This window comes from Pogoniulus pusillus, chromosome 6, assembly GCF_015220805.1.
Source record: "Pogoniulus pusillus isolate bPogPus1 chromosome 6, bPogPus1.pri, whole genome shotgun sequence".
NCBI lineage: Eukaryota > Metazoa > Chordata > Aves > Piciformes > Lybiidae > Pogoniulus > Pogoniulus pusillus.
In genome coordinates this window covers 845,395-868,577 of record NC_087269.1, presented here as the reverse complement: position 1 = coordinate 868,577, position 23,183 = coordinate 845,395, and the positions used below count along the sequence as shown (strand labels likewise).

The following is a 23,183-nucleotide window of genomic DNA, read 5'->3' as shown; positions in this document are numbered from 1 at the left end:
GAGAGGAGGGACCCTACCCTGGGCACTGCTCAGGAGGTTCAGGAGCTCCATGCAAGGTCTCATCTCCACAAGTCCCATTTTTACCCCACCTGAGAACAAACAGCTCCTGCCTGTCCTCCTCTCAGAGCTGATGGAGCAGCAGAAGCCAGGAAGGGGATGGAGAAGGGATGGACCTGGGGATGGGAGAGCCCAGAGCTGCTGGCAGGGGGAAGAGGCTCCCTGGGGCAGCCAGGGAGAGTGGGGAGGGCTACATGGCCTGGAAAGCCTTCCAAGGATGGCGACTTCACCACTGCCCTGGGCAGCCTGGCACAGGCTTGCACAACCCTCAGGGGACACAAATTGCTCCTCAGGCACAACCTCCACCTGCCCTGGCACAGCCTGAGGCCATCTCCTCTGGGCACAGCCCTCAGCAGCAGACCTTGACCCCAGCTGGCTCCAGGCTGCTCTCAGGGAGCTGCAGAGCCCCACAGGGGCTGCCCTCAGCCTCCTCTGCTGCAGCCTCAGCCCTGCCCCAGCTCCCTCAGCTGCTCCCTTCCTGGGCTTGCTGTGCCCCAGGGCCAGGTGCCAGCCCTTGCCCTCGGTGCCCTCATCCCATTGCCCTCCCCCATGGCTGCAGCCTGCCCAGAGCCCTCTGCAGCTCCCTCCTGACCCTCCAGCAGGTCACTTCCCCCCCACCTTGGTGCCAGCTGCCTGAGGGAGCCTCCAGCCCTCAGCCAGCTCAGTGCTGAAGGCAATCAAGAGAAGTGTCCCCACCCTGAGCCCCTGGGGACACCTCTGGGCAGCTGCCACTCCCTGGGCACATCTCCATCTCTTTCACCATCAGCTGCTTTGTCACCCAGCTATGGCTCCAACCATCCCTGCTGGAGCCCATCCCTGCTGCCCTGTCACCCTCTGGGAAGCTCCTGGAGCAGTCCTGCTTTGTGTTTTCCAGTGGCATCTCCAGAGGACATCCCTAAACCCCCCCCCCCCTCCCAGAACAGGTGCTGGAGCCCCAAGTGCTGCATCTATCAGACCCCATAGGGGTGGTTTATTGGAAGCATCCCTAAGGAATAACAGGAATCACATCCCCCCCATCCCACCTCTGGTCACCTTCTGGAGAACCTCCAACCTCAGACTGGCTCTCTGCAAACCTTCCTCCTGCCACCTCCCTCCACAAACTTCCTTCCTCACTTCTCCTCCGGCCGGGCTGGGCGTTGGTGCTCTTCTCACGGCTCCGTTAATTAATGTAATTAACTGCTGGGCCTCGCCGAGGCTGACGAGCAGGGGCTGGGGAGGGGCTGGGTCAGGACGGGGCTGCTCTGACCAGCACCACTGCCCTCTGCAGCTGCTCGTAGGAGATGAACATGACCACGTTCCAGCAGCTCAGGCGCAGGAAGGAGGGGATGAAGCTGCGGCAAGAGAGAGCAGAGTTGCTGCTTGCCTGGCAGCAGAGCCCAACCCCACCTGGCTACAGCCTCCCTGCAGGCAGCTGCAGGCAGCAATCAGCTCTGCCCTGAGCCTCCTCTGCTGCAGGCTGCACCCCCCCAGCTCCCTCAGCCTCTCCTCACAGGGCTCTGCTCCAGGCCCCTCCCCAGCCTTGCTGCCCTGCTCCAAACACCTTCCAGCACCTCAGCAGCTCTCTGCAATTCAGGAGCCCACAGCTGGACACAGCTGGACTCCAGGGGTGGCCTGAGCAGTGCTGAGCACAGGGGCACAAGAACCTCCCTTGTCCTGCTGCCCACACTGCTCCTGAGCCAGCCCAGGATGCCATTGGCTCTGCTGCCCACCTGGGCACTGCTGCCTCCTCTGCAGCTCCTCTCTGCCAGCACCCCCAGGGCCCTCTCTGCCTGCCTGCTCTCAGCCACTCTGGCCCCAGCCTGCAGTGCTGCTTGGGGTTGTTGTGGCCAAAGTGCAGAACCTGCCCTTGGCCTTGTTCAGTCTCATCCCCTTGGCCTCTGCCCACCCATGCAGCCTGGCCAGGTCCCTCTGCAGGGCTCTGCTACCCTCCAGCAGCTCCACAGCTGCTCCTAGCTCGGTGCCATCTGCAAACTCACTGCTGCTGGACTCAATGCCCTGCTCCAGTGTTGGAGAAATTCTTGTTAGCACAGCACACAAGAATTGATAAACAATGAGCAACCCATGCTGGGAATGTCCTTGACTCCATCTTGGGAGTTTAGATAGCAGGCACAGGGTAGCTTCCCCCCACATGCAGCTGCAGGGGGTGGAGTGCAGCTGCAGGTGGGCAGAGTTTAGCCAGCCCCAGAGGCTGACCCTCAGATTGTTGCAGTATGCTGACCCATGCACACCTTACATGTAACTCTGGACCCTCTGACTGTAACCAGTCTTGGTGGAGCAGCCTCTTGCTAGAAGTGCACACAAGTCACTGTATCACAGAAACAAAGTGGACTTGACCCTCTAACCATATTGGTGACCAAAGAGTCATCGTCCCATAGCGCTCCACCGAACGTGTTCTCCGACACTCCAGAGCATCAATAAAGACACTGAACAGGACTGTGCCCAGCACTGATCCCTGGGGCACACCACTGGTGCCAGCTGCCAGCTGGATGTGGCATCATTCACCACCACTCTCTGGGCCCTGCCCTCCAGACAGTTCTTGACCCATATCAAAGTGAATCTGTCCAAGTCACCTGCCCCACTCTACTTGGTGCCACCTACCCCACTGTGCTTAGTGCCACCTGCCCCACTCTGCTTAGTGCTACCTGCCCCACTCTGCTTGCTGCCACCTGCCTCACTCTGCTTAGTGCCACCTGCCCCACTCTGCTTGGTGCCACCTGCCCCACTCTGCTTAGTGCCACCTGCCTCACTCTGCTTAGTGCCACCTGCCCCACTCTGCTTAGTGCCACCTGCCCCACTCTGCTTGCTGCCACCTGCCTCACTCTGCTTAGTGCCACCTGCCCCACTCTGCTTGGTGCCACCTGCCCCACTCTGCTTAGTGCCACCTGCCTCACTCTGCTTAGTGCCACCTGCCCCACTCTGCTTAGTGCCACCTGCCTCACTCTGCTTGCTGCCACCTGCCTCACTCTGCTTGCTGCCACCTGCCCCACTCTGCTTAGTGCCACCTGCCCCACTCCGCTTGCTGCCAGCTGCCCCACTCCGCTTGCTGCCAGCTGCCCCAGACTCACCCCTTGTAGAGCCCAGCGAGCCCATCCTGCATCAGCAGGGCGAGGAGGCAGCTGAGGGCGTTGCGGTACTGCCCGGGGCCGGCGTTCATGTACCGAGTCTTCACCACGTCCACCGGCGACGCCACCACCGTGGCGCAGAAGCCAGCCCCGAAGGCGGCCACGAAGTGGCAGGGGACATTGTCTGCAGGGCAGAGCGCCAGGGACGGGGAGGAGTGAGGGTCAGCGGCGTGGGGGCACTGGCATGGGAGCCTCCTCCTGCTCCCAGCCCTGCCCGCGGCTCCTCACCTGCCATCAGCTGCGCCCGCAGCAGCGCCTCCTTGATCAGGTCGTAGGTGACCAGCTCCCCGCAGTTGACGATGGCATTGCGGGCGATGTTGGGCAGGGACCCTGCGCAGCGCCGGGGGCGGGGGTGGCATCGGGGGGGCGGTCACAGCTCCTCCTCCCAGCATCCTGCCTGTGTGCCCCCTCCCTGCTGCCCCTGCTCCCAGCCTCCGTCATCCCTCTCCCCAGCCCCGTCTGCAGCCCTGCTCCCTATCCCCAGCCCCTTTGCTGCTCCCCATCCCCATGCTCATCCTATCCCTCTCTCTAGCCCCATTCCCATCCCGTTCCTGTGCTCATCCCCGGAGCCATCTCCGTTTTCATCTGTTCCCATCCTCGTGCTTATCCCTGTCCTTGTCCTCGATCCCATCTCCATGCTCATCCTTGTCCCCATCCCCATCCCATTTCCACCCATTCTCATCCCATCCCTGTCCCTATTCCTAATCCCATTTCCATTCCCACAATCATCTTTGTCTCCATCCCCATTCCCAATCCATTCCCATCCTTATGCTCATCCCTGTCCCCATCCCCATTTCCCACCCCATTCCTGTCTCCATCCCCATCCTCATTCCTATTCCCACCCTGATCCCAATACTCATCCCTGTTCCCATCCCCATTCCTATGCCCATCCCCATTCCCACCCCCATCCCCCACCCCTATTCCCACCTCCATCCCCATTCCCATTCCCCATCCCTATTCCCGCCGCATCCCCACCTCTCCAGAGCCCGCGGACGCCTTCCTCCCTGGCGATGCTCCGGTAGGCGTCCCAGGTGCCGCTGTAGCGCCGAGCGCCGTCGGGCAGCGCCGCCCGCGCCTGGAACCGAACCTTCACCACGTCCGTGGGCTGGGCGCAGGCCACTGCCACCGCGCCCGTGGTGCAGCCTGCCAGCAGCCGTGCCCCCAGCCCCGTGCCTGCGGGAGGCACCACAGGGCTGGCACCGCTGCACGGCTGGCACCGCGGGGGCGACGCTGGGCGCCCCTGTGCTTGGAGTGTCTGCGTAGGGGCGCTCCCGTGGGCATCTCTTGTGGGTACCCCCAGCTCTTGTGGGGACCAACTGGTCTTGTGGGCATCTCCTGTGGGCATCTCTTTTGGGGATCCCTGCTCTCGTGGGCATCTCTTGTAGCCATCCCTGGTTCTTCAACCCCAGGGCTGAGCTCTTCACCCCAGGTTAGATCACTCTACCCCAGGGCTGAGCTCTTCACCCCAGGTTGGATCACTCAACCCCAGGGCTGAGCTCTTCACCCCAAGTTGGATCACTCTACCCCAGGGCTGAACTCTTCACCCCAGGTTGGATCACTCAACCCCAGGGCTGAGCTCTTCACCCCAGGTTGGATCACTCTACCCCAGGGCTGAGCTCTCCCCGCCGGGACTGAGCCACTCCCCGCGGGTCGGGGCTGTGCCTGCTCTCCAGCCGCGGGTGCGCACACCGAGGTGTGTGCGTGGGGGTGTCCCCGTCGCGCTGCCCACTCACTCTCAGCCCCCTTGGGGGTGTAGAGCTGCTTCACCGAGTCGTAGAGGCCGATGCGGATGGAGGCGAAGCTCATCTGGCGCTGCAGCCCCGCGGCCAAGCCGCTGTAGAGGCTGCGAGCGCCCTCGGTCCGCACCATGGTGCGCAGCGTCCCCAGCACCCCTCGGTACTGCACCGCGCTGGAGCTCCGCGGGACCCGCACCTCGCCTTGGATCTGGGGGGGCACAGCAACCACCTCAGCGTGGGTCCCCTGCCCCCCACCCACCAGCGGCATCCTGCACCCCGCGGGGGGTTGGGGAGGGGGTCGGAGGTGCGGGGCGGGGAGCGGAGGACACTCCAGCGGCATCCTGCACCCCGCGGGGCTCTGGGGAGGGGGCTCGGGGGGTCGGCGGTTACCTGCAGCCGCACTTTGGCGGTGTCCAGGGGGAAGGTGCAGAGATCTGCGATGCAGGCAGCGGTGCCGGCGCAGAGGAACTTGGCGGCGGGCGGGGGGGGCACCTCGGGGGGCTTCAGACCCACCATGGTGGCGGTGGAGGAAGGAGCTGGAAGGTAAAGGGGAGTGGGATAGCGAAAGGGGGAGAGAGGGAGGGGTGGGAGCAACCTTTGTGTCACTGTGGGGTCTGGGGGTGACTCTATGCCACGGGGGGGCCTGGGGGTGACCCTTGTGTCACTGTGGGGTCAGAGGGTGACCCCGTGCCACGGGGGGCTGGGAGTGACTCCGTGCCAGGGTGGTGTTTGTTGGCTTCGTCCCACCCCTCCCAACCCCCAACCCTGCTCCATCTCCTCCCCTGCTCGCTCCCCACCCCCGGGGGAAACTGAGGCACGGAGGCTTCCTTGCCTCACCCGGGGCTGGGGGCGAGACGCACCAGGTCCACCCACGCACCCCCACCCAGGCCACCACGGGGAGGGTAGGGGCTGGGGGGAGGTGTTTGAGGTTGCTCAGTGACACCTTCTGGCCCAGGGGTCCTCTCAGCTCACCTCAGCGACCTCCGGCACCGCCTCAGCTCCTGCTGCCCGCAGCCGTCCCCTCCCCTCCGCTCCGGCTCCGTGCTCCTTATATAGCCCCGGGGGCAGGCTCCGGAGCCGGCGGGCATCGGGTGACAGCCAGAGGCAGCTCCCGGCTGGCACTTGAGCCGCGGGCACCTGGGACGAGCTGGCGGCGCTCCAGCCCTCGGCCACCCCCCAGCAAAGCCCGCGGGGGGTCCTGCCCCAGACCACCAGCACCCAGCTGGGGGCAGCAGCATCCCCGCGGCAGGGTCCTGCCCGGCTGGGGGGCACTGGGACCAGAGCGGCTGGGGAGGGAAGGTTCTGGGGGTTTAAGCCAAAGAGGCCATGGGAAGGAGAAGATGGAGCAGCTCCTGCCCTGGAGCCCTCCCCAGCTCCTGCCCCGGAGCCCTCCCCTTGGGTGAGTTGGAGGGAGAGCAGCAGCAGGCAGGGCAGGGCTGGACCTCGGTGCCCCCTGGCCTGGATCACGCAGCCATAACCCCTCCTGGGGAGCAGAGGAGATGCTCTCTGGGGGCAAAGAGACCTCTGAGGTCACTCAGCCCAAACCCCGACCCAGCACCACCTGGGACACCTAACCCTGGCACCAGCTGCCAGCTCCACCACCAGGGGTGGGCACTCCACTGCCTGCTGGCATGGGCACTCCAGCACCTCCAGGGGTAGGCACTCCAGCACCTCGCTGGGGTGAGGAGCCTGGGGGCAGGTGTGTGAGGGACTGTGAGCTGCTGCTGCACCACCACAGAGCTACCTCTGCTCCACCGATGAAGGCTCCAGGGCCCTGGAGCTCACCTGGAGCTGGTTCTGCTCCCCTCCTCCTCCTCAGCCCCAGTGGAAGGAGCTGTTTACATCTGAGCAGTCAACAAAGTCACCTCTGCTGTCACCCTGTGCCCAGCTCAGCTGGCATCTGATGTAGGCCATCAAGGAGCCCAAACGTCATTGCTGTCCTCAGAGGGGGGACAGAGGGAACTGGGACAGCTGGCACGGGAAGGGGAAAGGGGAGGGGAGGAGTTGGCAGGGCAGAGGCTGCAAATAGCAGCGGGGGGCAGGGCTGGCAGCCAGCCTGGCACCACTGCACCGATCAGCAGGCAGTGAGGGCAGGGGGGATTCTGGCAGCAGCAGGCAGAGGAGGAGCTGCTGGGGATGGCTCCTGGGCAGGAGAATGTGTAGGGGGTGAGGACAGAGGGAGCCTGGCACTGGGGGTCCTTCAGCCCTGAAACCAGAGCAGGGAGCAGCTCAGGCGTGGAGCATCCACACACCTCTGAGAGCCACAGAAGGGCTGAACCCAGAGTGGGGAGGGGGAAGGCAGCTCTGGAGCTCAGCCAGCACAAGCCCCCCTGCTCCAGCAGGGCACCCACAGCAGCCTGCCCAGGGGCACAGTGCCCAGGGTGGGGTTGGAAGCTCTGCACACAAGGAGGCTCCACAGCCTCTCTGGGCAGCCTGCTCCAGGCCTCCACCACCCTCACACCAAACAACCTCCTCCTCACCTCCAGATGCCACCTCCTGGCTTCCACTTTGTGCCCCTTGCCCTGGCCCTGGGCAGCACTCAGCAGATGCCAGCCCCAGCCCCTTGCCCCCCACAGCCCCTTCAGCTCTTGCTGAGCACTGCTCAGCTGCCCTCTGGGGCTGCTCTGCTGCAGGCTCCCAGCCCCAGGGCTCTCAGCCTTTGCTGCTGCCAGAGCTGCTGCAGGCTCTCAGCCTCTGCCCAGCCTGCCCTGGCCTCTCTGCAGCCCTTGCCAGGCTCTCTGGCACTGGGCAGCCCAGAGCTGGCCCCAGCACCACAGCTGTGGCCTCAGCAGGGCAGAGCAGAGGGCAGCAGAACCTCCCTTGCCCTGCTGCTGCTGCTGCTGCCGCCCACACTCTGCTCCATGCCCCCCAGGACACCTTTGTCCTTCTTCATCCCCTTGCTGGCCCCTGGGCACCTCCTTTTCCCCTCAGCACTCTCAGCTCCTTCTCCTTTGTGCTGCTTTCCAGGTCAAAACATCCAAGGCAGCTCCTCACAGGCACCCTCTGACCTTTTCCAGCTCGCAGGCACATTCCCAGGCTGCTGCAGGAGGCTGGGGAGGGAAGCAGTCCTGCTCCTGCCCACCTGTCCAGCTGAAGCTCGTGACCTGGCACCCAGGACCCTGCCCACCAGGTCATGGAGAACCCAAACCAACTTTATTGGGAGCTCTGAGCCTGGAGAGGCTGAGCTGGAGCTGCACCCAAGTTCAGCAGCCCAAAGGCACCGAAGTGACAGGAGAAAAACAACTCAGAAGGCAAAAACTTCTGCAGTGGTTTTGGGCCAAAGCCTCCTGCTGGGGTGGAGCAGCCCTGGGGGGCAGTGGCAGCACCACCCCAGGCCTGGGCACACTCCTCTGGCATCAGGGAGGTTGTTGCTTCCCATCAGGTCTGGCTGGCAAGGTCAGGGAGAGGAGGACTCCTCTGCCCTCCTCAGCCACAAGCCAGGGCAGGGAGGGCACAGCTCTCTGCTTGCTGGTGGCCAAGTTCTGATGGGCTTCTGACCTCCTGCAGCTCACCTGGATTGAGGTTCTGCAGCTGACCAGGTCCTGATGTTCTTCAAGTGACCTGGTTTGAGGTTCTGCAGCTGACCAGGTCCTGATGTTCTTCAGGTGACCTGGTTTGAGGTTCTGCAGCTGACCAGGTCCTGATGTTCTTCAAGTGACCTGGTTTGAGGTTCTGCAGCTGACCAAGTCCTGATGTTCTTCAAGTGACCTGGTTTGAGGTTCTGCAGCTGACCAAGTCCTGATGTTCTTCAAGTGACCTGGTTTGAGGTTCTGCAGCTGACCAGGTCCTGATGTTCTTCAAGTGACCTGGTTTGAGGTTCTGCAGCTGACCAGGTCCTGATGTTCTTCAGGTGACCTGGTTTGAGGTTCTGCAGCTGACCAGGTCCTGATGTTCTTCAAGTGACCTGGATTGAGGTTCTGCAGCTGACCAAGCTCTGGAGTTCCTCAGCTGACCAAGTCCTGATGTTCTGCAGCTGACCAAGCTCTGGAGTTCCTCAGCTGACCAGGTCCTGATGTTCTCCCTGCTCTGGCTGAGGCCCAAAAGCTGTCCCAGCCTGAGCTGCTTTCTCCTCCTCCAAGAAGGGTCCAGCAGAGAAGTTTCTCAGGACCAGAAGCCCCCAGATGCAGCACCAGGCAATGGCCACCCAGAGGTGAGCCCCACCATGGACCTGCCCCTGCAGGAGGCCTCTCAGCTCCTCCTGGTTGGCCACCAAGCCTGCAGTGCCTCTCCTGGGAGCCCAGGAGGAGAGGCTGAGACATGCAGCAGCTGCTGGTTGGTAGAGCTCAGGGCTGCTGGCAGAGTGGTGCAGAGAAGATCCTCTCTATCCTCTGGGCCTCCTCTGCAGACAGCTCAGCTGCAGGCCTGGGCTGCTGGGGCCGGCGGTAAGGGATGCCCCTGGGCACTGCCCCACGCCTGCCCTGGGGGGAGAAGGAAGCAGCAGTCAAGAGCCTGCACTAAGCACCCAGCAGCAGCAGGGCAGGAAGCTCTCAGGCTGTGTCCTCTGCTGCTCACTGATGCTCCTCAGAGGAGGTTTCAGACTCCCAGCGTGGGGAGCTGGGGAGGCAGCTCTGGAGCTCAGCCAGCACAACCCCCTGCTCCAGCAGGGCACCCACAGCAGCCTGCCCAGGGGCACAGTGCCCAGGGTGAGGTTGGAAGCTCTGCACACAAGGAGGCTCCACAGCCTCTCTGGGCAGCCTGCTCCAGGCCTCCACCACCCTCACACCAAACAACCTCCTCCTCACCTCCAGATGCCACCTCCTGGCTTCCACTTTGTGCCCCTTGCCCCTTGTGCCAGCCCTGGGCAGCACTCAGCAGATGCCAGCCCCAGCCTCTTGGGGCAGAGGGGTTGGAAGCTTCCCGTTGGAAAGGTAAGGATGGGTGGCACTGGCTGAAGAGGAGCTGGGGGTGCCCAGGAGGGCAGCAGCAGCCTGGCAGGGAGCAGCAGTGGTGTGGGCAGCAGGAGCAGGGCAGGGATGGTGCCCCTGGGCTGGGCACTGGGGAGGCCACAGCTGGCAGGCTGGGGGCAGGGCTGGGCACAGCAGTGGCAGGAGGAGCTGGAGGGGCTGGGGCAGGGCACAGAGCAGGGCAGCAGAGCTGGGCAAGGGTGTGGAGGAGCAGGAGGAGGCTGTGCAGGAGCTGTGAGGAGCAGCTGAGGGAGCTGGGGCAGGGCTGAGGCTGCAGCAGAGGAGGCTGAGGGCAGCCCTTGTGGGGCTCTGCAGCTCCCTGGCACCCCTGGCTGTGGCCAAGCAGTGCCCTGCTGCTGCCTCTGCTGCTCCTCAGCACCAGCCTCAGCCTTCTGCTGCCTGGCAGCAGCCTGGAGCCAGCTGGGGCCAAGCTCTGTGCTGAGGGCTGTGCCCAGAGGAGATGGGCTCAGGCTGTGCCAGGGCAGGTGGAGCTTGTGCCTGAGGAGCACTCTGTGCCCCTGGAGGCTTGCCCAGGCCTGTGCCAGGCTGCCCAGGGCAGTGGTGCAGTGGCCATGGCTGGAGGGGCTGGGAGCTGTGGTGCTGAGGCCGTGGGTGGGTGGTGCTGGGGCACTGCTTGGACTCCATCTCCAAACCACTCCATGGTTCTGTGCCCAGCTTTGCTTTAAGCCTCCTGCCAGACCTGGCAGCAGCTCCAGAGCTGGATCCTCTCAGTGCCCAGGCACTGCCAGTCCTCCCCCAGGCCCTTCAGGGCCAGGCTGAAGCGGAGAGCAGAAGTCCAGCTCCAGGCTGCAGCAAGGGCAGGAGATGCCAGGAAGGGCTCCTGGAGGGCAGGGCTGGGGGGGGGGATACCTGATCCTCCCCCCTGACCTTTCTCCCACATCTCTGAGCTGCTTCTCCAGCCCCTGCCTGGGCAAAGAGGCTGTGGAAAGGTCTCCTGAGGTGATCAGCTCCCAGGCAGGAGAAGAATCAAGCCAAGGACCTGCTCCTGCAGGCTCCTCCCTGGGAGCTGCTCCCCTCTGGAGCAGGGAAAAGGCTTTTGGAGGGAGGAGGAGGTTTGGAGGCTGCAGAACAGGTTCAGGTGAGGCAGCTCTGAGAGGAGGCTGCTGGACAGAGCCTGAGGAGGTCACAGAGCCTCAGAGAGAGGTTTGGGTGGGAAGGAACCTTCAGAGCTCAGCCAGTCCAACCCCCCCTGCAGCCAGCAGGGCCAGCCCCAGCCAGAGCAGGCAGCTCACAGCCCCCAGCCACCTGCCCTGGGTGATGCCAGCCAGGGGGCAGCTGCCACCTCTCTGGGCAGCCTGGCACAGGCTCTGCCCACCCTCAGTGCCAAACATTTCTGCCTTCTCTCTGCTCTAAACCTCCCTCTCTGAGCTCCAAACCTTCTCCCCTTGGCCTGCCCCAGCAGCTCCTGCTCCAAACTCTGCCTCCAGCTTTCTCCTCAGCCCCTTCCAGCCCACCAGAAGGTCCTGCTGGAGCCTGCTCCGGGCTGGGCACCCCCAGCTGTGCCAGCCTGGCCTCCCAGCAGAGGGCTGCCAGCCCTGCCAGCATGGCTGTGGCCTGCTCTGGCCCTGCCCCAGCAGCTCCCTGCCTGTGCTGAGCCCCCAGAGCTGCCCCAGCCCTGCAGGGGAGGTCTCCCCAGGGCTGCTCTCCAGCCTGGATGGAGCCCAGGGGCAGGACCTGGCCCTTGGCCTCCTGGTACCACCTGAGGTCCCTCTGCTCCTACTGCCTCAGCTTGTCCAGCTCCCTCTGGCTGCATCCTGCCCCTCAGCTCTGCCCTGCCCCACTCAGCTTGGTGCCAACCTCACCATGGCCACCAAACCCTGTCCCCAAGTGCCATGGCCACAGGTTCCTTCGACCCCTCCAGGGATGGGGACTGCAGCTCCTGCCTGGGCAGCCTGTGCCAACCCCTGGGCACTCTGCTTCCTCTGCCCAGCACCTTCTGCTGCTCCAGGTGCCTGTGGGGCAGCTGAGATGTGGCAGGGAGAGGAGGAAGGAGGCTTTTGGCAGGCCAGGGGAGATGCTTGCCAGCTGCCAGGTGAGGGAGAGGGGCTGGGTGGTGCCCAGGGAGGGTGGCAGCTCAGGTTGCAGCTCTGTTGAGCTGTGCAGGCAGCAAACAAGGCCCAGATTTAGCTGCTGACCTCCTGCAGGCTAATTTCAGCAGCAGACCATGAGCAAGCAGAGCTCCTGAAGCCAGCAGCAGGACCTGAGAGCCTCCTGGGCTTCAGCAGGAGCCTTTGCTGCTGGGTCATGGCTGGGCCACAGCAAAAGAGGAGCTGAAGCTGGCACTGAGCTGCTGGAAGGTCACCTGGGGCCACACAGAGCCCAGCTGAAGGCATTCTCAAGTGTTCCTCACTCCCTGCAGCTCCGTGGAGGAGGAGCTGGGGAGGCACAAGGAGGTGCCCAGGAAAAGGTCTCTGTGGCCAGAAGTGTCCTGGGGGCATGAAGCAGAGTGTGGGCACCAGCAGCAGGGCAAGGCTGAGAGCCCTGGGGCTGGGAGCCTGCAGCAGAGCAGCCCCAGAGGGCAGCTGAGCAGTGCTCAGCAAGAGCTGAAGGGGCTGTGGGGGGCAAGGGGCTGGCATCTGCTGAGTGCTGCCCAGGGACAGGGCAAGGGGCACAGACTGCAAGGCAGGAGGTGCCATCTGAGCAGGAGGAGAGCAGCAGCAGCCTGCCCCACTGGAGAGCAGCAACCTTCACTGCTCATGGACACAAACTGCTGCCAGAAATGCTTCAGAGCAACCTCCACACAGGCAGCAACTTCAGGAGGTGCAACAGGGCCAAGGGCCAGATCCTGCCTCTGGGTTGGGACACCCCCTGGGCTCCATCCAGGCTGGAGAGCAGCCCTGGGCAGACCTCCCCTGCAGGGCTGGGGCAGCTCTGGAGGCTCAGCACAGGCAGGGAGCTGCTGGGACAGGGCCAGAGCAGGCCACAGCCATGCTGGCAGGGCTGGCAGCCCTCTGCTGGCAGGCCAGGCTGGCACAGCTGGGGGTGCCCAGCCCGGAGCAGGCTCCAGCAGGACCTTCTGGTGGGCTGGAAGGGGCTGAGGAGAAAGCTGGGGGCAGAGTTTGGAGCAGGAGCTGCTGGGGCAGGCCAAGGGGAGAAGGTTTGGAGCTCAGAGAGGGAGGTTTAGAGCAGAGAGAAGGCAGAAATGTTTGGCACTGAGGGTGGGCAGAGCCTGTGCCAGGCTGCCCAGAAAGGTGGCAGCTGCCCCCTGGCTGGCACCACCCCAGGGCAGGTGGCTGGGGGCTGTGAGCAGCCTGCTCTGGCTGGGGCTGTCCCTGCTGGCTGCAGGAGATGACCTCTTGAAGGTCCCTTCCGACCATTCTGTGGGTGCTGCAAGCGATCCCCAGGGAGAGGAGAGACACAGAGAGGCTCTCCCGGGCTCGGTTTGGGAGCCCTCAGCCCTAAGCCAGCTGAGGCAGCCCAGGGCAGGGGGGGATGAGAAGTTCTCTACTCACTTTGGGAGCTGGAGGAGGCTGAGAGGAAATGCTGAGCAGCCTCATGGAGGCTTCCATCTCCTGGGGAGGGAGGAAGAAGTTTGGAACAACAGGATCAGATCTGAGCACAGCTGTCAAGGAACCGACCCTGGGCAGAGCTTCCCACCCCCCCCCCCGGGCATGGGTCCCCTGGGCAAGCTGCTGTGGGTGCCCTGCTGGAGCAGGGGGTTTGGGCTGAGCTCCAGAGCTGCCTTCCCCCCCCCACCCCCTGCTGGCACTCTGGGATCTGGAGATTGTTGTTGCACAGAGCTGCAGAGGAGCCCCAGGCACGGAGCCAGCCTGACAGCCACAGCTCCTGGTGGACCCCAGCTGGTGGAGCTCATTCTGCTGCATCACCACTCTGGTGCTGAGCACTTGGGTGCTGCCCTGGCCCCCTGGGGCAGGGGATGAGCTCCTCCCAGGGAACTCCTCCTTCCTGAGCTGGGAGGGATCCTGGGATGAGCTGCTGCAGCCCAGCAGGCAGCTGTGTGCTGGCTGCAGCCAGAGCAGGGGGGGCAGCAGGGCAGCAGAGGGGATCCTGCCCCTGGGCTCTGCTCTGCTCACTCCTCACCTCCAGTGCTGCCTCCAGGGCTGCTGGCCCCAGCAGCAGGAGGGCACAGAGCTGCTGCAGGCAGCACAGAGGAGGCCACAAGGAGCAGCCCAGGGCTGGGGCAGCTCTGCTGTGAGCACAGGCTGAGGGAGCTGGGGGGGTGCAGGCTGCAGAAGAGAAGGCTCCAGGGGCACCTCAGAGCTGCTGCCAGGAGCTGAAGGCATCCTGCAGGAAGGCTGCAGAGGGACTTTGGCTAAGGCTGTCCAGGGACAGGCCAAGGGGGAAGGGTTGGGAGCTGAGGCAGAGCAGGCTCAGAGTGGAGCTGAGGCAGAAGTTGCTGAGGAGGAGGCTGCTGAGCCTCTGGCACAGGCTGCCCAGGGAGGCTGTGGCTGCCTCCTCTGTGGGGGTGCTGCAGGCCAGGCTGGATGTGGCCTGGAGCAGCTGAGCCTGGCTGAGAGGTGTCCCTGGGCATGGTGTGGAGGAGAGGAGCTCTGAGCTCCCTCCCAGCCTGGGCCATGCTCTGAGCCTCTGGGTGCAGTGTGGCTAAGAGCAAAGGATACAAAACCCTCCTGGGGCTGCTGAGCTCCTCTGCCTCTTCCAGGCCTTCTCCATCACTGCCACCAGCAAAGCTCTCACCACTTCCCTCTGAGCCTGCCTGAGCTGACACACTCCTGGCAGAGAGCTCAGAGCCACCTTCCTCTTCCTCTTGAGCACCTTCACTTACAGCCTGCTGCTGCTCCTCCTCTCTTTGCACAGTGCTTGGATTGCTTGCACCCCGGTGCAGGTCTCCAGCAGGTTCCTTTTGCTTCCCAGGCTGAGTGAGAAGTGCTCCATCCCCAGGACAGCTCCCACCCTCTGGAGCAGCAGCAGCTCTTGGACGCAGCTGTGAGCAAGGAGCAGGCAGCAGCAGCTCCTCCTCTGCCCCCTCAGCAGCACTGCTGCAGCTCTGGCAGCTTTCTGCCACCAGCCAGGGACTGCTCTGCCCTGCCTGCAGGCCAAGGCTGGGGAGCAGGCTTTGGGGGGCCCCTTGGGGCAGGCTGGCAAAGGTCCTCCTGCTGCTCCCTCTTTGGCAACCATCTCCAGCTGCTGAGGGTTGACCTGCAGGCCCCAGGGGGTGCTCAGCAGCTGGCTCCAGTTCAGAGAGCAGGCTGGACCAGGGGCTGCTCCTGTCTGTCACGGGGCTGACCTCGTTCAGGGCTCTTGGCTCTATGATGTCCTCCTCATACTCCTCCTCACTGGGGGGCTGGGCAGCAGAAAGGCCTTCATCCTCTTGGCCAGAGCCCTCCTCTCCAGGGACAGCTTGCTCCAGCAGTCCCTGCAGCATGTGTCTCTCAAACACAGAGCCTCCAGAGCAGGGGGGCTGTGGGCTGTGGCTGCCAGGGCTGCCTGTGGCCACCTCCAGCCCACCTGCAGGCAGCTCAGCTCCAGCGTCTTCAGCCTCCTGCCTGGGCAGATGGGTGGCACCCAGGGGCCTGCCGCTGCCCTGATGCCCAGCAGGAGGCTCCTGGCTGCTGTGGGTGATGCTCTGCAGGTCTGGGGAGGAGAAGAGAGCAGCAGGGAATGGGCTGGAGGAAGAAGGTCACCTGCTGGCTGACCTGGGCCTGGCTGCAGGGATGGGAAGAGTTAAAGACCCCCAAAGCCTGTGGTGGGACCACAGCAGGGCCCCTCCCACCACTGACTGCCCTCAGCCCTCTCCTGGCCAGCATCTTCATCACCAGCCTGGATGAAGGCTCAGAGGGGAGCCTCTGCTGATGGGAGCCAGGTGGGAGCAGTGGGCACTGCCCTCTGGCCCTGCTGGAAGCAGGGAGAGCTGGGCCAGGCTGGCAGCTGGGGCAGAGGAAGCTCCTGGAGGGCAAACAGGGCCAGGGCAGGGTCCTGCCCCTGGGCAGGGACAAGCTCCTGCAGCAGCACAGCTGAGGGGGGACCTGCTGGGGGGCAGCTGCCAGCAGAAGGAGCTGAGGGTGCTGGGGGGGCACAAGGAGGTGCCCAGGAGCCAGCAAGGGGTACTGGGGAACAAAGGGCAGGGCATGGAGCAGAGTGTGGGCAGCAGCAGCAGCAGGGCAAGGGAGGTTCTGCTGCCCTCTGCTCTGCCCTCTGCCAGGCCACAGCTGCAGTGCTGGGGCCAGCTCTGGGCTGCCCAGTGCCAGAGAGCCTGGCAAGGGCTGCAGAGAGGCCAGGGCAGGCTGGGCAGAGGCTGAGAGCCTGCAGCAGCTCTGGCAGCAGCAAAGGCTGAGAGCCCTGGGGCTGGGAGCCTGCAGCAGAGCAGCCCCAGAGGGCAGCTGAGCAGTGCTCAGCAAGAGCTGAAGGGGCTGTGGGGGGCAAGGGGCTGCGGCTGGCATCTGCTGAGTGCTGCCCAGGGACAGGGCAAGGGGCACAGACTGGAGCTCAGGAGGTGGCATCTGGAGGTGAGGAGGAGGTTGTTTGGTGTGAGGGTGGAGGAGGCCTGGAGCAGGCTGCCCAGAGAGGCTGTGGAGCCTCCTTGTGTGCAGAGCTTCCAACCCCACCCTGGGCACTGTGCCCCTGGGCAGGCTGCTGTGGGTGCCCTGCTGGAGCAGGGGGTTGTGCTGGCTGAGCTCCAGAGCTGCCTCACTCCTGCCCGTGCTGGGCTGCAGGACTGTGCCCCTGCCAGGGCTTTCCCAGCCTCTCTGAAGCACTCTCCCAGAGCCCCAGCCCAGGCTGAGAACCAACCCCAGGGCCTGGTCCCAGCTGCCTCAGCAATGCACAGACATTTGCAGGCAGTTCCTGACCACAGATCCCCACCCCCAAGTGCCAACTCACCCCTGCTGAGGCTGCTGGCCTGGCACAGCAGCTGGCTGGACCCTTCCACCAGATGGGATCCTTTGGGATCTGCTGCTTTGCTCCCCAGGCCCTGCTGATCACTGCTCTGCTCCTCACACTGTGGCCTGGATGTGAAGTCAGGCAGAGACCTGCTGAGCTTCTGCCTCAAGTACCTCTGAACCTCATCCAGCTCACTCAGGTTCTGTCTGGAAGCAGGGGCAAGAAACAGGGTTAAGAGGAGCAAGACAAAGCCTGGGGCAGCCCAGTTTGGTTAGCTGCAGCCCAGATTCCAGCCTGCAGGGGTGGGCAGAGGACAGCAAGGCCCTGAAGAGCAGAGCAGCAGGCAGGTGTTGAGGCTGCTCCATCTGAGCAAGAAGTGGGGAACGAGCTCTGAAACTCAAGCTGGAGGGAAAGATGAGCAAGGGATGAGCTTCACTAGAGGAAGCTGCATCAGGGATGGTCCTGGAAGCACAGATCAGGGACTAGAAGCAGAGATGATGGATTGGAGATGGGACTGCAAGCACAGATCAGGGAGTGGAGATGGCCCTGGAAGCACAGATCAGGGACTAGAAGCAGAGATGATGGATTGGAGATGGCCCTGCAAGCACAGATCAGGGAGTGGAGATGGTCCTGGAAGCACAGATCAGGGACTAGAAGCAGAGATGATGGATTGGAGATGGGACTGCAAGCACAGATCAGAGAGTGGAGATGGCCCTGCAAGCACAGATCAGGGACTAGAAGCAGAGATGATGGATTGGAGATGGCCCTGCAAGCACAGATCAGGGACTGCAAGCATAGATCAGGGACTGCAAGCACAGATCAGGGACTGCAAGCATAGATCAGGGACTGCAAGCACAGATCAGGGACTGCAAGCATAGATCAGGGACTGCAAGCACAGATCAGGGACTGCAAGCATAGATCAGGGACTGCAAGCACAGATCAGGGACTGCAAGCACAGATCAGGGACTGGAAGCTGGCAGCTTGACCCCCTCTGGGCAGGCAGCTTGACCTCTCTCTGGGCTGAGAGCTTTACCTGAGGGCCGTGAGAAGGGCAGCCCGTGATGATGATGATGGTGATGAGGAGGAGTCACCCACCCTGGCTGCCCCGCGGGCACTGCCTGCTGCTTGCCGCAGGCCCTGGTGGAAGCTGCGGACGCGGTGGAGGTGCTCCTGGTGCCTGCGGGGCCCAGCAGGACTCCCCTGCCTGCAAGAGCAGCAGAGCACAGGCAGGGACCCTCGGGGCAGAGCCAGAGCTCTGCCGGCCAGGAGGGCAGGGCAGGGCAGGGCTGCAGCCTCTGCCTGAGGACAGGCTGAGAGCTGAGCCCCTGCAGCCAAGGAGACCCCCTTAGAACCGTGGGGTGGGGAAGGGACCTCTGGAGGTCACCAGTGCGAGCCCCCTGCAGCCAGCAGGGACACCCCCAGGCAGAGCAGGGTGCCCAGAGCTCCCCCAGACAACCTGGCCTGGAATGGAGCCACAACCACCTCCCTGGGCAAGCCTGCAGGAGCCAGGAAGAGAGCTTGGGACAGACTCCTGCACAGAGCCTGCTGGGACAGGCCAAGGGGAGGTGGTTTGGGACTGCAAGAGGGAGATGCAGGCTGGATCTGAGCGACCAGGGTGCAGGGCAAGAGGCAGTGGGCACGAAAGAAGGCCAAAGGTGTCCTGGGGGGCATGGAGCAGAGTGTGGGCAGCAGCAGCAGCAGGGCAAGGGAGGTTCTGCTGCCCTCTGCCAGGCCACAGCTGCGGTGCTGGGGCCAGCTCTGGGCTGCCCAGTGCCAGAGAGCCTGGCAAGGGCTGCAGAGAGGCCAGGGCAGGCTGGGCAGAGGCTGAGAGCCTGCAGCAGCTCTGGCAGCAGCAAAGGCTGAGAGCCCTGGGGCTGGGAGCCTGCAGCAGAGCAGCCCCAGAGGGCAGCTGAGCAGTGCTCAGCAGGAGCTGAAGGGGCTGTGGGGGGCAAGGGGCTGGGGCTGGCATCTGCTGAGTGCTGCCCAGGGACAGGGCAAGGGGCACAAAGTGGAAGCCAGGAGGTGGCATCTGGAGGTGAGGAGGAGGTTGTTTGGTGTGAGGGTGGTGGAGGCCTGGAGCAGGCTGCCCAGAGAGGCTGTGGAGCCTCCTTGTGTGCAGAGCTTCCAACCCCACCCTGGGCACTGTGCCCCTGGGCAGGCTGCTGTGGGTGCCCTGCTGGAGCAGGGGGGGTTGTGCTGGCTGAGCTCCAGAGCTGCCTTCCAACCCTCTGGGTTGGCCACTGGACTTACCACTCTGGAGTAGGAGCAGAGACCTCCCTGGCCAAGGTGGTCCCCATCTGCTTGGAGGAGCTGGGAGCAGGCCTGGGGAGCAGTGGGAAGCTGCTCCTCACCTAAGGGCACAGAGCAACAGCAGCCTTGAGCCTCAGCCTTCTGCTGCCTGGCAGCAGCCTGGAGCCAGCTGGGGCCAAGCTCTGTGCCAAGAGGAGATGGGCTCAGGCTGTGCCAGAGCAGGTGGAGGTTGTGCCTGAGGAGCACTTTGTGCCCCTGGAGGCTTGCCCAGGCCTGTGCCAGGCTGCCCAGGGCAGTGGTGCAGTGGCCATGTGTGCTAGTTAGAAGCAAGCTGGAACGTTTTGGTAACAGAAGTAGATAACAGGCAGTGAAATGAGAACAATTGATGCCAACTTCTCTCACAGGCTCGCTGAGAGCTCTGGGAAGAAGAAGAAAACTTTCTCCATGTTGTCTCTCTCTTGCTCTTGCCTTAGACCAAGACACATCTTTCTAACATCACTGCTTTCTAACCCTGCTCCCTACCCTCTTGGCTGCACCTCTCTTCTTCCTGAGAGCTGGGCTAAGGTTGAGAGGGCAGGGGGAGGTGTTGGGGTGGTTTGAGAGCCCCTCCTGGGGACTCAGGTTTCTGGGAGGGGAGTTGTGCTTCTGTATTGTTTATCCTTTGTATATTGCTGTATATAACTGTATAGAACTGTATGTATTGTAAATAGCTGCTTGTAAATGCTGCTAGCTGTAAATAAATTGCTTCATCTATATTCCCAGGGGCCGTCTGAGTCAGCTGGGGCAAAGACAAAGTGTGGGGGGTGGGTAAGGGCCCAAACCATCACACCATGGCTGGAGGGGGTGGGAGCTGTGGTGCTGAGACCATGGGTTGGTGGTGCTGGGGCAGGGCTGGGGCCATGGTTAGTGGTGCCCTGGGGCAGAGCTGGGGCCACGGTTGGTGGTGCCCTGGGGCAGAGCTGGGGCCACGGTTGGTGGTGCCCTGGGGCAGAGCTGGGGCCACGGTTGGTGGTGCCCTGGGGCAGGGCTGGGGCCACGGTTGGTGGTGCTGGGGCAGGGCTGGGGCCAGGGCTGGTGGTGCTGGGGCAGGGCAGGGCCAGGGCTGGGGCCATGGTTGGTGGTGCTGGGGCAGGGCTGGGGCCAGGGCTGGTGGTGCTGGGGCAGGGCAGGGCCAGGGCTGGGGCCATGCTTGGTGGTGCTGGGGCAGGGCTGGGGCCAGGGCTGGTGGTGCTGGGGCAGGGCTGGGGCCATGGTTGGTGGTGCTGGGGCAGGGCTGGGGCCAGGGCTGGTGGTGCTGGGGCAGGGCTGGGGCCAGGGCTGGTGGTGCTGGGGCAGGGCTGGGGCCATGGGTAGAGGTCTCCTCCCCCAGCCCAGCTCCATGCCCCTGCAGGGGCAGGCAGCAGCAGCACCTACCAGAGCGGTCTGGGGCCGGATCCTTGCCTGCCTCTCTCCCTTCAGGTGGGTGATGTCCTGCAGAGGGGACACAGCAACCTTGAGCTGTCCTCTGCACTGCCCCCCGAAGTCCAGGATGTTGTACCAGCCACAGACCAGCTGGAAGCCAGAGAGGAGAGGAGAGAGGTCCACAGAGGCAAAGCCTATCACCCGCTCGGACTCTGGGGGAGGAGGAGGAAGGAAAACAAACACAAATGAGTCTGAAGTGGACCCCAAAGACCTGCAGGGAAGTTGGAAAAGCTTCCAGAGACACAGCTCAGAGGCATGGAAATGCTTTGGCTGAAGGAGAACCTTCAGGTCGTGGAGACTCCAACCCTGAACCCAGCACTGCCCCCCAGGGCACCACCGACCCATGGCCCCCAGCACCACAGCTCCAGCCCTGGGCACTCCACCACTGCCCTGGCAGCCTGGCACGGGCCTGGGCAACCCTTCAGGGGCACAAACTGGTCCCCATGGCCAACCTCAACCTGCTCTGGGGCAACCTGAAGCTGCTCCCTCTTGTCCTGCCACTTATTTCTTGGAGAAGAGGCCAAGCCCCAGCTGGCTCCAGGCTGCTCTCAGGGAGCTGCAGAGCCCCACAGGGGCTGCCCTCAGCCTCCTCTGCTGTAGCCTCAACCTCCCCCCAGCTCCCTCAGCTGCTCCTCACAGGCCTGGACAACCCTGAAGGGGCAGAAATTGTTCCTCATGTCCAATCTAAACCTCCCTTGGGGCCACCTGAGGCCACTTCCTTCTGCCCTGCTCCTTGGGAGCAGAGCCCAAGCCTCAGCTGCCTCCAGGCTGCTCTCAGGGAGCTGCAGAGGGCAACAGAAGACTTCAGTCAACCCAAATCACCCACGGGGAGGGCTGAGAGAGGACAACTCCCTCTCACCCACAGCATGGTTTGGGTTGGAAGGGACCTCCCCAGGTCACCTACTCCAAGCTCCCCTGCCCCCAAGCAGAGCTTTACCTGCTTTATGCCACACTTTGAAGACCAAGGTCTGCTGAGGGTCCAGCAGCAGCTCTTTGGGCAGCCTGTGGGGAAGGGAAAAAGCCAAAGGCAGGATTGGTCATCAGGGGGGGTGAAACCCAACAGGTTGTCCCCTGAAGGTGGCTGCTGGAAGGATGCAGCCAGCTGAGAGCTGAGGGGTCCCAAGCAGAAGAGCTCTGGAGGTGCTCTGAAGCAACTGAGAGCCAACTCTGCTGGGACTCAGCTGGGAGCACTGACCTGGGCCTGGCTGCAGGGATGGGAAGAGTTAAAGACCCCCAAAGCCTGTGGTGGGACCACAGCAGGGCCCCTCCCACCACTGACTGCCCTCAGCCCTCTCCTGGCCAGCATCTTCATCACCAGCCTGGATGAAGGCTCAGAGGGGAGCCTCTGCTGATGGGAGCCAGGTGGGAGCAGTGGGCACTGCCCTCAGGCCCTGCTGGCAGCAGGGAGAGCTGGGCCAGGCTGGCAGCTGGGGCAGAGGAAGCTCCTGGAGGGCAAACAGGGTCAGGGCAGGGTCCTGCCCCTGGGCAGGGACAAGCTCCTGCAGCAGCACAGCTGAGGGGGGACCTGCTGGGGGGCAGCTGCCAGCAGAAGGAGCTGGGGGTGCTGGGGGGGCACAAGGAGGTGTCCAGGAGCCAGCAAGGTGGCCAAGGAGGCCAAAGTGTCCTGGGGGGCATGGAGCAGAGTGTGGGCAGCAGCAGCAGCAGGGCAAGGGAGGTTCTGCTGCCCTCTGCTCTGCCCTGCTGAGGCCACAGCTGCAGTGCTGGGGCCAGCTCTGGGCTGCCCAGTGCCAGAGAGCCTGGCAAGGGCTGCAGAGAGGCCAGGGCAGGCTGGGCAGAGGCTGGGAGCCTGCAGCAGCATCCCATACATCAGACCAAGTCTTACCTAACCTTGCCCAAAGCCCTTCAGGCTCTGCCAGTGCTCAGCAAGAGGTAAGCTGAGACCTTCTGGCCCCAAAGGGAGCTCAGAGCCAGGTGGCCTTGGTTAAGGCCACAGGATGAGAGGAAAGAGCCTTCAAGCTGGCCCAGGGAGTTCCAGGTTGTCCATGGGGAAAAATTTCTGCCCCTTGAGGCTCCTCCAGACCTGTGCCAGGCTGCCCAGGGCTGTGGTGGAGTCCCCAGCCCCAGAGGGGAAGCTGTGGAGCTGAGGGCCCTGGGCTGGTGGTGCCCTGGGGCACTGCTGGGGCCATGCTTGGCCTCCAGCACCTTGAAGGCCTCTTCCAGCCTAAATGGCTCCCTGCTCCTGAGCTCTTTAAGCCTTAGCTGTGAGCATGCAAGGTCTGCACACCTCACACCTCCCCTCCTCAGGTCAGCTCTGAAGCAAAACCACCACCAACTTCTGCCCCCCAACCCTCTGGACACAACCCAGGGAGGAAGCCAGCGGTGGGAAGGAGCAAACAGCATCCAAAGCCACCTCAGGTTGTGCTTGTCACAGCCCAGCTGGCTTGGTGAGGCCTCTCTGCTTACCTGGCTTGCTGCTGGAAGCCCCAGAAGGGGCAGTCTGTGTTGGCTACCACTGGGGTGCTGCTGAGGGGAGCAGCAGCATCAGCCACGGGGAAGGACACACAGCTGCTGGGGGCTGCCACCTCACGCCGGGTCAGAGGGGTCCCTGCAAGCACACAGCTGTGCTCAGAGGGGCTCAGGCACCAAGAGCAGGGCAGGAACCATGGCACTGAGACTTCTGGGGCCCTCAGCAGAGGAAGGAGGGGCTGGGGAGGGCCAGAGAAGGGGAAGGAGGCTGGGGAGGGGTCCTGAACACAAAGTCCTGTGAGGAGCAGCTGAGGCTGGAAGGCAACGGAGAGGTGAGTGGGCACAAAGGGAGGGAGAGGGAGCAGGGACCGAGGTGAGTGGGCACAAAGGGAGGGAGAGGGAGCAGG

The 23,183-nt window shown here is 63.7% G+C and overlaps 2 protein-coding genes across 4 annotated transcripts in view; both read right to left on the bottom strand.

Annotated features, from left to right (window-relative positions):
• Positions 1-1,002: 1,002 nt before the first annotated feature.
• On the bottom strand, positions 1,003-8,657 carry LOC135175836 (putative mitochondrial transporter UCP3). 3 transcript variants are annotated; one of them, XM_064144169.1, is made up of 7 exons: positions 8,428-8,657; positions 5,306-5,451; positions 4,913-5,123; positions 4,155-4,352; positions 3,408-3,509; positions 3,123-3,303; positions 1,003-1,388 (listed from the first exon to the last, which is right to left on the bottom strand). In XM_064144169.1, exons 2-7 carry the CDS (start codon positions 5,429-5,431, stop codon positions 1,283-1,285), a joined length of 924 nt encoding a protein of 307 aa, XP_064000239.1. In that variant the 5' UTR covers positions 5,432-5,451; positions 8,428-8,657; the 3' UTR covers positions 1,003-1,282. The 3 variants fall into 3 exon arrangements, with proteins under 3 accessions (XP_064000239.1, XP_064000241.1, XP_064000242.1); XM_064144171.1 differs by lacking the exon at positions 8,428-8,657 and adding an exon at positions 5,753-6,507; XM_064144172.1 differs by lacking the exon at positions 8,428-8,657 and adding an exon at positions 5,888-6,507.
• A 10-nt stretch (positions 8,658-8,667) lies between these two features.
• The window catches only part of LOC135175773 (C2 domain-containing protein 3-like), a 46,204-nt gene continuing 31,688 nt past the window's right edge, over positions 8,668-23,183 (bottom strand). The window contains exons 26-34 of the mRNA XM_064144065.1: positions 22,774-22,915; positions 21,287-21,351; positions 20,302-20,501; positions 18,889-18,989; positions 17,672-17,842; positions 16,639-16,844; positions 14,421-15,393; positions 13,293-13,392; positions 8,668-9,333 (exon numbers count right to left, since the gene is read on the bottom strand). Of these exons, the coding sequence (XP_064000135.1) occupies positions 9,199-9,333; positions 13,293-13,392; positions 14,421-15,393; positions 16,639-16,844; positions 17,672-17,842; positions 18,889-18,989; positions 20,302-20,501; positions 21,287-21,351; positions 22,774-22,915 (2,093 nt within the window). The 3' untranslated portion in view covers positions 8,668-9,198. The remainder of the gene's footprint in view (positions 9,334-13,292; positions 13,393-14,420; positions 15,394-16,638; positions 16,845-17,671; positions 17,843-18,888; positions 18,990-20,301; positions 20,502-21,286; positions 21,352-22,773; positions 22,916-23,183) is intronic.